This window comes from Musa acuminata, chromosome BXJ1-5 (genome assembly GCF_036884655.1).
Source record: "Musa acuminata AAA Group cultivar baxijiao chromosome BXJ1-5, Cavendish_Baxijiao_AAA, whole genome shotgun sequence".
Lineage (NCBI taxonomy): Eukaryota > Viridiplantae > Streptophyta > Magnoliopsida > Zingiberales > Musaceae > Musa > Musa acuminata.
In genome coordinates this window covers 44,725,001-44,736,670 of record NC_088331.1, presented here as the reverse complement: position 1 = coordinate 44,736,670, position 11,670 = coordinate 44,725,001, and the positions used below count along the sequence as shown (strand labels likewise).

At 41.9% G+C, this 11,670-nt stretch overlaps 3 protein-coding genes across 3 annotated transcripts in view; 2 read left to right on the top strand and 1 right to left on the bottom strand.

The window, feature by feature from the left end:
• Window positions 1-360: 360 nt before the first annotated feature.
• LOC135674498 (uncharacterized) lies at window positions 361-3,718 on the bottom strand. Its single transcript, XM_065184418.1, has 4 exons — window positions 3,190-3,718; window positions 1,935-3,063; window positions 796-879; window positions 361-675 (listed from the first exon to the last, which is right to left on the bottom strand). The coding sequence occupies exons 1-4, from the start codon at window positions 3,577-3,579 to the stop codon at window positions 611-613; spliced, it is 1,668 nt and encodes a 555-aa protein (XP_065040490.1). The 5' UTR covers window positions 3,580-3,718; the 3' UTR covers window positions 361-610.
• A 382-nt stretch (window positions 3,719-4,100) lies between these two features.
• LOC135674497 (cation/calcium exchanger 4-like) lies at window positions 4,101-6,477 on the top strand. Its single transcript, XM_065184417.1, has one exon. It carries the CDS (start codon window positions 4,116-4,118, stop codon window positions 6,285-6,287), a length of 2,172 nt encoding a protein of 723 aa, XP_065040489.1. The 5' UTR covers window positions 4,101-4,115; the 3' UTR covers window positions 6,288-6,477.
• A 4,188-nt stretch (window positions 6,478-10,665) lies between these two features.
• Window positions 10,666-11,670, top strand: part of LOC135674496 (trimethyltridecatetraene synthase-like) — a 1,962-nt gene continuing 957 nt past the window's right edge. The window contains exon 1 of the mRNA XM_065184416.1: window positions 10,666-11,648. Within this exon, the coding sequence (XP_065040488.1) occupies window positions 10,749-11,648 (900 nt within the window). The 5' untranslated portion in view covers window positions 10,666-10,748. The remainder of the gene's footprint in view (window positions 11,649-11,670) is intronic.

Here is an 11,670-nt window from a genome sequence, read left to right as displayed (position 1 = left end):
TGTGTTATTCTTTTTCAAGACATCAAAAATTGCAGCAGACAGAAAACTCAATATTTGATCACCTGCTGTTCTTAGCTCTTTAAAAGGACAACAATTTAGTTGGCAATGTTAGTATGTAGAAATACAATTGCCAGTGTTGAGTAGTTAGTTTTGGTGACAGATGCATATCATATGCTTGCATGGTTCTAGAGATTGGAGTTCATCCTTAGTTCTCTAATATTTCATTTCAATTGGGAATCGGACCATTGCTTGCTAACTCATACAAATCCTAACATGCAGGACCAGTCACAACAGAGTCAGCATAGTTTTTGACTCGAGACAATCAAATCAACCAGCAATTGTGTCCAATCTCAAAACATCTTCAGTTGGAAAAGTTCTCCTTCACATTCACTATTTTACAACTATCTTTAAACCATGTGCATAGTGTTCTCTTATGGTAGAAAAACTATGTTACATTTGGAAAATGAAAGGCTACCAGGAGAGCACATAAATTACAATCTTGAGGAAGAATTGCATGTTCTATATATTTTATATTGGGAACCTAAAACAGAACACCATACATTCTTACACCTGAAAGGGTGGCATCCTAGTGTGGTGGAGCTCCATGCTGTCACTTGAATCTTGATTGACTTCCCCTGCCATGGAATGAGAAAAAGGAGAAGACAGAACATGTTGCTGCAAAACAAGAGGCAAATATACAACAATGAGCAATCAATTGTTCATCGGAGGCATGACAAAGTAACTAAGTCCTGTTTCATTCTGAGATTCTTCAGGCCTATAGATATGCGTATTTACCTTTTGGAAAACCTTCCACTTCTTGATCCTCCCTCAACTTCATGTTTGCAGGGGGTGTAGAAATGGAACAGCTTGGGGATTGAACTGCACAAAATACAAGACCTTTAATTGACTTCCATCTCTTGAAGAGTATGTGCAGAACAAATCGGGCGTTAAATTTGAATTAGTCAAAAAGAGGAAGGAAAGAATGAATAATTTAATAATATATTGATCACTTAAGTTTAAAGGCCCCGATGATATCAGCAATATTAATCATCCAATTGACATTTGACATGTGAACATCAGCATATCATAAAATAACAAAACCAATTGATTAGATTTGTCAGGTCACCATTAATCATAATATCAAATATGCTTCAAATCAAATATGAATAAGAATATATGTCATAGCGGTTTGGTACGTCCTATCTCGAACCTATTACCCATGTCGGGTGGTAGGATCCCCCTAGAAACACCTGTGACATTATTTTTTTTTGACAGGACGAAACTTCTTTTTTTTTTATTATATCCCCTCAAGATTTGTGTTGTGGGATGATCCTTAAGAGTGCAACAAGATTCGAAATACAAACCATGTCATGTTGTCTCCATAATTTTGATCGATACGATGACCGACCTCCACATTAACACCTGACTTTTGTAAATTGTGAATAGGAGTTGAGTTTGTTGCCTAGAAGAGTACTTTGATATATCCTGTTAGACTAGCAAGTAAATTGTCCTCAAGAACTGGATGCAATTCATAACATATACAGAGGGGAGATGTTGTTGGGCATTTCTGTTCATCATAAATGAATGAACTATAACATGGAAATCATTTGTCCAAGAATGCAGCAAGTTAAGCCAAATCCCAAAACACTATCAGAAGATACAAAAAACTTAACTAAGCTTCATATCATCTGCATAGTGTCACCTCTTCAGATGCAAGTTGCATACCATCATTCCATCTTTATGTGTTAATCATAAACAAAACTCAAAGGCTTTTTGTTGCTTAATACAGAGTGGTCCCAATAGTTATCTACAACCTTGAGATGATAATAGCAACTAAGTTATAATTAGATGTGATCATTCGGCTTCTGTGAGATTTCTGATTAGCTAGCACATGAAAGAAAAATAATGCAAGAGTTGTTAAGGAGCACGAGTACCTTGTTCAGGGAAGATCTTGCCCTCATGTAAGCCAACAACATAAGCAGGAGCCGAGTAACCATTTCTGGGTTTCTTCAGATCATCTGATGGTATCTTTGCAGCTTCATGATGGTTGTCCATGTCATCATCACCTCCAGCAACTGATGCATGTGCTAAAATCTTTACTCCACTTTCTGCACTTTTGCCATTCTTCCCAAAGGACAACAATTTCTTGAACTGTTTCGCGACATCCTTTAGTGACTTCTCCGAAGTATTGGTTGCAAGGTTTGGTTTCTCAGTAACTCCCCACTTCTTCCTCACTCGAGCAGATTCAAAACTGTATGATGCTACTTCCACGCATGAGTGTGAAGGTCGAAGGTTTGAGCTGAACTTAGAAGCAACAGCCAAGACATTATCTTCTTCCCCTATACTTCTGAAGGTATCATTATTTTCAGATTTGATGTCGCACATTCCTGATGCTTGGTTTGATCTTGTTTCTTCACTATCTGACCCAAGATGAAAAATGGAGGCCCTCTCTTCTATCTTTCTTTGTTCAGGTTCTTGATTGATTTGCTGATTCAGCATAACCTCAGACTCATCTTCTTTGCTCTCAGTCTCAAAATCCTTGGAAGCTCTCAGTTCAGTGATAGAAGTTGCATTATCTGCACCATTAGCCCTCCTGGTGATGGTGTTCTGGCTTTGCTCCTTCAAAAATTTGGACAATGCAAAATTGGGATCCTGCAACTCACTTGTAAAACCAGTGGTACTCTTGCTTTGGGCACATGCCGTAGATTCCGAAGGAATGCTATCATTGCTAAGTCTTGCAGGGGGATTCATGCTTTCTTTTCTAAGGTAAGATAAGTCTGGAAGTGATTGTGCTGAAAGCTTTACAGCCTTTGTCCTTCTCCTTGAGGAATCAGGGTGGTGTCCCTTTGAATGTTTAGGAATAGGTGCTACCAAGGTCTGATGTCTGGTAGAATGAGCATTTGAGCCAATGCTTCTCAAAGAACCATCATCGAGTAAAGTTTGACTAAATTGAATCTGTTCATGAAGGTCTTCCTTCTCAAAGGACTTCACTGCCTTCTGACAAACGAGAGATGAATTCTTGAGCAACAGTGATTTTGAATCAGCTAAGGGAAGGGTATAAAACTACATAAGAACATGTCCCAAGAAGCATTAAACCTCAGAATATTGGATTTAGAATGGATCTACTGCAGGACATGCACATATTAAGCATCAAATCCATCTCCAAGTGACAGTCAAAAGATCAAATACCTGGTGTCCCTGTCTGATTGCAGAATCCTGCTTCCTTGCCGTCATCCGAGCCAAGCTCTCTTCAAGTTGGCTCTCAATCACCTTCATCTTCGCTCTTCTCTGAGCCCCCTTCGTCGCCCACTCTTCCCTCAGCTTCGCCTCTCGCTTCTCCGCGTACTTCTCATACAACCTTCCTCTTTGGATCTCCGACCTACTCAGCTTCATGTTGTACTCCAAGTCATCCACCATCTTCAGCAGCAAATCGCCGCGTTTCTTCTCCAACGATCCGACCATCTGCAGCTCGCGGTGAAGCCTTCTGCGAGCGGTGGAAGAATCCGGGCTTGAGTCGAGGAACCGGAAGCTTTCCATGGACGGCCGCACTTCGAGCTGATCGACTCGATCCACCTTCATTTTTATCTCCACAGATGCCGGCCCTCCTTTGCCGCTGTCGTTCGATGCCAGCTGCCGCCCTGCGATCGATGATGACGACGGCGGACGGAGATATCGGAGGGATCGAGATGGATCGTTGGCGTCAACTACGTGTGTGGATTGTGTTCTGTTGTTCTTGAATCGTGGAAGAAAGGTTGGAGGCGGTCGCGGAGAGTGGGGGGATCCCCTCCAGGTATGCTTGTAACGGTAGTGATCCAGTGCCGAAATCATAGCCGTCCGATCGCACGTGTCCCACCTATTACACGCAGAGGATTAGAATCCTATATAGCAGTTGAACGGCCAACGTTGGAGTGGATCCGCGTCGGATATGAAACTCCTGTCGTCCGTTAGGCGGCCGGCCGTTAACTGCTGCGTTCGGCAACCGTTGAGTGGGCCTGGGATGATGCCACGTGGCGGATAAGATTTTGATCAATTCTAATATCAAATTATAGATGGGCCAACGGACAGCCCATTTTAGAGTAAGCCCATAAACTGCGACTAACTACAGAATCCCGTTTATGACAGTCCCCCACGGTTTTGGTCCCTCCCCTCGAGGGAAAACGTTGAAAGCTCCCGGAACAGGGAAGCGTCGTCGTTTTCCCTCGAGGGACGATTCTCAAACCCTAATTTCTCCACAGAATCCCACCGCCTACCGCCAGATACCAGTTGGCCCGATTACCAGTTACCCCGCCGAATTCGACCTCTCGATTCGACTCCCTCGGATCGAGAAACCGGGTTCTTCGCCGGGGCTGGTGGAGATGGTGGAGAGATTGAGGCGTCGCGGCGGATTTCATGCGCTGTTGAATTGTTCCTGCTCCTTGATCTTGCTGCTCTTTTTCTGCAACCGAGAAGACGTCTTCCGGGATCCCTTTCTCCGCCAAAGCTCCGATTTTTCCCCCTCGTGGAGGATTCGCGGGTCCAATCTCCAACACCGCCGCCGAATTCGGGAGCTTCACTTTGGGAACGCGTCGGTTGCAGCGAGTGGTGATGCGTCTGATGGTTCTGAGCTCGTTGGAGATCCTTCGGCGGAAGGTTGCTCCGGCTTAGCCCAGCGCGAGGGCTTCGGTGCCAAATGCGAGTTCTTGAGGTCGAGCGGTCAGTGTGGTTCCGGTGGATTCTTCAATTATCTTGCGTTTTTCTACTGCACTTGTGGAAAACTTCAAGCTTTAGGGTACGCTGTGCTTGCCCTGTGGCTGGTGGGGTTGTTTTATCTGCTTGGTAACACTGCCGCGGACTACTTCTGTTGTAGTCTGGCAAATCTATCGGGTTTATTGAAGCTTTCGCCTGCTGTTGCTGGGGTTACTCTACTGCCACTTGGGAATGGTGCGCCTGATGTGTTTGCTAGCATAGCAGCATTTATGGGCTCCGGCGGAGCCAGCGGAGTTGGCCTCAACAGTGTGTTGGGTGGAGCAACCTTCGTCACTTGCGTTGTTGTTGGCACAGTTTCTTTCTGTGTAGCCAATAAGAATGTTCAGATTGATCGCAAATGCTTCATAAGGGATGTGAGCTTCTTTTTCTTGAGCCTTGTCTCGTTATCAATTATCTTGATGATTGGAAAAGTAAGTGTTTGGGGAGCAGTGATGTTTGTTATGATCTATGTGGTGTATGCCTTTGCTGTGGCAGCAAATGAGCTTCTGAGGAAGCATGCCCACCGGCTGAAGTTAGAGTCTCTGACACCATTGCTCCCAGTCAGAGGGAGCATATTTTCATATGGAAGTGAGGAGGACTTATCCATTTATAGTCATTTTATTGATGACTGTATTATCAGTGATGTGCCACACTTGCACGCTCTGCCACAGTGGATGTGGGCTTCCCATGTCGCAATTTATTCAAATCAAAGATTTGGTTGTAGTTCATTTGAAAAGCCGAGACCTCCATGGGGTTGGAATGATGAAAAGAAGGCTGATAGCAAGTTGTTGGGAAAAATATTGTATATTTTAGAAGTTCCACTATCACTTCCAAGAAGGTTGACTATTCCGGTTGTCGAAGAAGAAAGGTGGTCAAAGGTGTATGCTGTGGCTAGTGCTACCTTATCACCACTTCTTTTGGTGTTTCTATGTGGCAGTCATGATAATGAAGGTTCTGTATTTAGTGCCACTATCTATGTTATAGGTGCCCTTATGGGTTTGGTTCTTGGAGGATTAGCTTTGTTATTCACCAGTCATGACCACCCTCCTCGGAGATACTTGCTTCTATGGGTTTCAGGAGGGTTTGTGATGAGTATTGTCTGGTTTTATGTTGTTGCAAATGAGTTGCTTGCACTTTTAGTAGCCTTGGGTGTAATATTGCAGATCAACCCCTCTATACTCGGCTTGACTGTGTTGGCATGGGGCAACTCCATGGGTGATCTGATGTCAAATGTAGCCTTAGCAATGAAAGGCGACGATGGAGTACAAGTTGCCATGTCAGGATGTTATGCAGGGCCTATGTTCAATACGCTCGCTGGTTTGGGGATCTCTATGTTGCTTGGGGCTTGTTCAGCAAGACCTGAGTCATTTGTGCTTCCTCAGGATAGTTCTTTGGTGTGGACTATGGCTTTTTTAATGTCTGGACTAATATGGGCCCTGTTTGTATTGTCAAGAAATGATATGCGCCCTAGCAAGACATTAGGATTTGGCCTCATCATCATGTATCTTATCTTCATCTCTATTAGGGTGAGCAGTGCAATTGGGATGATGAGCTTGGTATAAGTTGATCATGCACTGAAATTGGAGGAAGCATGTTATTCTGAGCATTATACGAACTGTCTTTTTTCTGCCAATTTATGCTGACAGCACAATATTGTCTGGTAAAGCTATTGTCTACTATAGCTAGTACCTGTGTAAATGATACATATGGAAAGATGCATATACATATGAAACATGTTTGCTTTCTCACTTACATACCTACAATCATAATATGCTTTTCATGTTATTCAAATGTAGTGTTATGTCGTGACCAGGAACTGAAGAAAGCAATTTATCAAATGAGCCTTGTCAGCTTGTTCTGAGGAGGCCCAAATGGTGTTTTTCTGTAGGCACTATGCTCATGGTACCTAAAAGGCTAAAACAACCTCAAATCTAATATGTTTTGCTCAGTTACTTGTGTCTCTTGATAGGTTGTTGCATTTTGTACGAGTTCAATCTGCTATTTCTTCACAAAAGGCAGCTTACATGGCATGATAGTGAACATTTACTGGTTGGGCATCCCTCAATATGTTCTCGGTGAGTAGTATCCAGAGTGTACCTTCTTCATTATCAATGGATCTCTTGTCAATGTGAGCAGGCTTTTGACACCCTTCACAGGTGAAGTTTAAGGCATGAACAATTTGTGTTTTTCGGATAAATAAGTCTAAATAAAATTATAAATGATTCATGCTCATGTTGTGTACTTATGATATTTAGAGGCTTGACATGAATATCACACTTGCTGTTTGCACAAGCAATACATGTTGCTACTGTTTAGGTGTCTATTTGAACTTCAAAAAACTACTGTTTTAGTTCTCTGTTTATTTTACCAATTATGTCTGTCCAAGATCTCAAAAAGAAAAGGATGGCTTGGATTGTTTATGAAAACAACCTAGGTTGTGATCCAAAGTCCTGTGATTGTCTAGCAAATGTTACTGTTATATTCTTTTGGGAGTTAATCGATTGACGTAGCTTTCTGTGTCTGATGATAAATATGTTTTGATCATGCCCATTTTACAACTGTACCCACTTCTAGTTCATACATACACAAGAGGTGTAACCTTCAGATTTATTATATGAGAGGATATTTCTTGGAGTAGCTCTCTAGCCAATTTCGGTTGGTAATCATTCCTAGCTTTGCTCACCAATTATAAGAGATTTTTTCAATTTGAACCATCTAGACACAATGAAGGTAATAATTCAGTATATTTTTTTTATTCATTTGTTCCAAAAGGGAATGTTGTGATATTATATATCTTGACTATAAAAAAGGCCACTTGAATTGGAAGATGGATATAATGACAATTAATAACCTGTTAAAATGGTTTAAGGAGTACTTTGCAATGTTTATGTTGGTTTTCAAGAAAGTGCTTCTTAATTTTAGATGGTTCGCACAATTATCAGCGGATAGGTTTAGATAAGAAATAATTTCTTTTTAATGTTTGCCAAAATAGTGAAAATAATTATGAAGACATGTACTCAACTTAAATAGTTAATCTCAAATTATTTAAGATACATGTAAATAATGTGTGCTTAAAAAGAAACACATGTTGGTTTATTCTTTAGAATTATTATTATTCATTCATTGAATTCACTTGCCATAAATTAAGTAGCTTGAGTTATTATGAGACTTTATATATAATGTATAATATTTTGTTCTTTCTACATTTGCTTTCACAATAACCGGTGGTGGAGGAACTAAATCTGATTCAACTTTTTCTTTTATCTTCTTCTCAATTTCATGTTTCCATTATTATATTTTTTCTTGCAATACTTTCAGCCAGTAGAATTTACTGCCCTTCTATAAGAAACTCATCAAATTTGTAATTTCTATGGAACGGTTTGTTGCAAGGAATAAACTTGTCATTGCTTTGGATTGTTTGTGTGACTATAAGTTTGTAATAATCGATTGTCAGATTATTGAGCCTGTGTTGTTTTCTGGAATGTCTCTTTTGTATTGTGGTGAAAATTATATGCATATTGTATATTGGTGACTATACAAAAAATGTGCATAAATGTGCAGAAGACCTAGGAGTTTGTGGAGTAACATAATTTTGCACTTCTTGCCTGGTAGTTACATATTTGCATTTGAGAAATATAAATGAGGGAAGAAAGGGAAAATTTTGGAGGGTCGTGTACATATATTCTTGGTGATCGGTCGAGCTAAGATACATGAAATGACCTTCATTTCACCAATTGATGTAGGGACAGGATTTAGCTAGGAAGGTCCTCTGATGGGACCTAATGGTGAGTGCATGTTTTCCAATTGACACAGAATATTGCATCTATAACCTGTCTATTTACTGATATCTTTATGGCTTACTTCTGATTGCTGCATTTTACACACCACCAAATAGCGGAATGCTCTAATCTGGTTGCATCTCATTTGGATCACTAGTATGATCAAACTAGTGTTCTTTAACATCTTCCTCAATTGAAGTCAGACATGCCAATGTGATTCTCATGCTTGAGGGCATTCTTGCAACAAGCATTCTGCTGTCAAAGAGAATGGTGATCTCTTTCTCTAACTCAGAGTTCTCTCAGAAGCAACTCCATTGTGATTTAGAATGTGCCACAAGGACTGCTGTTGCTCAAGTAGATGTTTCCTATGAGATTCCACCATTTCTATTATTGCCATCCAAATTCTTATTTATCAACGTCTTTTGTAATCTCTTTTGCTAATCCATTGTGATTTAGAGTGCGACAAGGACTGATGTTGCTCAAGTAGACATTTCCTGTGATGTTCTTCCTTTCCAGTTTATATTATCCAAATGCTTATTTGTCAGGGTTTTTGCAACACTCTTTCATCATTTTAGTCTCTTTCGACCTATCATTTTTTGTTGGATATGATTTTCACAAGTCTCTACCTTTTTTTTCTTTGCAGAGCTTTGTTTGTCAATAGTTCACATCGGCTAAACTGGTTTTCTGTTAAAAGCTTCTTTGGGCAATAGCATGAAATGGACATGATAATTTGTGACACTCATGGTTCTGAACATTTCTTGTGGTGTACACATTACATACTTTGTCCCAAAGCAGTTGAAGCATATTTATTTGCTATGATTGTTTTGACCAGGAGTTTTAATTCTTTGTTCTTTTGGCAGATAGCAAGATCACATCTCTCCCTCTCTCTCTCTCATGGTGGGTGAACCTTCAGCTACAAAACTATACTCAAATAGAATTTGAGTGGAAGAGTCTAAGCACAAGTGATAAACAAAATATGTGTCCTGTTGACTTTTGCATGCATGTTACATGCTGAAAAGGATGCTTGTTTTGTTATCACACTCATTTTCATGATATCTAAAAAGATAAAAGTGATTTTTAAACTCTGTTGTGATTCATGCAATTGATGGTGACTTAAAAGATCCCTTTCTGAAGCTAATTTTCATCACTAATCATTTACCATTTTTTATTTTATATCATGCAATCAAGAATTGTAAGGGTACCATTTTATTTATATCATCCATAAATGTTCCTGTCTTGTCTTCTATTCCTCTCTCTCTACCATCTAACTATATAAATTAGTGAGTTGAGTAGACCAGCCAACAACTTTCTAATCCTTTCTTTTGCTTAAATAGCATATGAATTAATTCCTGCTATATAAGTTAAACTCATGCAAAAGTACAACTTGCATTGAGTAATCATAAAACAAAAACACTGAAATTTAGATTCTTTTTTTTTTGTCCCCTCAAAGTTGATTTCCCTTTTCAAAATCCATTTGTTCCCACTTCTAGATTCATACAATTGCTTAAAAGTTTCCTCTTCACACTTTCACACTTGGAAAGAAAGTTGGCAGCAAGTGCAAGTGCAACTTTGTCAATATGAAAGTGCAAGATCCAAAGTATCTTTCTTCTTTTTTCTTCTTGTTGACCTAAAAGGAGTCAACGAAGGCTTCCTTTCTCTTTTGCATGTCTCATGTGGAGTTGGTACTGTTCAAGAGAAGACTTTGACGGTCAATAGCTCAGTCAACCGTTCCCTTCGGCTGTGAAGTGAAGGAAGCACTGTGTCTCCACCAGATCATGTTGGTCATGCATACAGACACAGTCTTCTCGCCGGTCAACTCCATTAAAACATGGAGATTGACATGGGAGGAGACTGTGAATGCTTGTAAGATCTCCTGGAGTTCACAGCCAATTTCCACGAAGATCACTGACAACATTTGGTGATCGACTTTTCTTTAATGCTATCTCAGTTATTTCCAATCTTACCAGGGATTGAGTCCAGGCATTGAACAGTAGCCTTCAAGTCAATTTCCAGTCGACTGCAACCACAGACAAGGAGGGATAAAATAGTGAAGGAGGCCTTTGAACAACCGAAGAGGAAATAACGAAGAAGAAGCACGCGCACATTGTAATGTAATGACATATATCAAATAGAATTCCATGGCTTTCTCCTCTATAAATAACCTTGCAACCATCCTCCACTGCAATCACCACCTCCTCCTCCCTTCCTCCCATACTCTGTTCTGCTGTTTGCTGGCATCCGCCAATGGAACTTCCACCATGGGTGATGTACTCAACCATCATACTAGTGATTGTTTTTCTCAGAGCCCTCGCCGGCCGCCGCCGTAAGCTGAACCTGCCGCCGGGGCCGAGGGCATGGCCCATCATCGGCAATCTCAACCTCATTGGCTCCCTCCCCCATCGCTCCCTCCACGCCCTCTCCCAGAAATATGGCCCCATCATGTACCTCCGCTTCGGCTCCTTCCCCGTCGTCGTCGGTTCCTCCGTGGAGATGGCCAAGTTCTTCCTCAAGACCCACGACGTCTCCTTCGTCTCCCGCCCCAAGACCGCCGCCGGCAAGTACACCACCTACAACTACTCCGACATCACCTGGTCGCCCTACGGCCCCTACTGGCGGCAGGCGCGCAAGATGTGCCTGTTGGAGCTGTTCAGCGCCAAGAGGCTCGAGTCCTATGAGTACATACGAGTGGAGGAGGTACGGGCGCTGCTCCGGGACCTCTTCAAGTCGTCAGGGGGGATCGTCCTCCTCAAAGACCACCTCTCCACCGTCAGCCTCAACGTCATCAGCCGCATGGTGCTGGGGAAGAAGTACCTGGACAGGACGGAGGTTGCGGCGATCGTGTCGCCTGAAGAGTTCAAGGAGATGCTGGACGAGTTGTTCCTGCTCAACGGCGTCATGAACATCGGCGACTCCATACCGTGGCTCGACGGCCTAGACCTGCAGGGCTACATCCGGAGGATGAAGAAGGTAAGCAAAAAGTTTGACCGGTTCCTGGAGCACGTGCTGGACGAGCACAACGAGCGTCGGCAGCGCGAGGGGGAGGGATTCGTCGCCAGAGACATGGTGGACGTGCTCCTGCAGCTCGCGGACGATCCCAATTTGGATGTCAAGCTCGAGAGACATGGCGTCAAGGCCTTCACCCAGGTTAGTTTGTACGTTCGCCTTT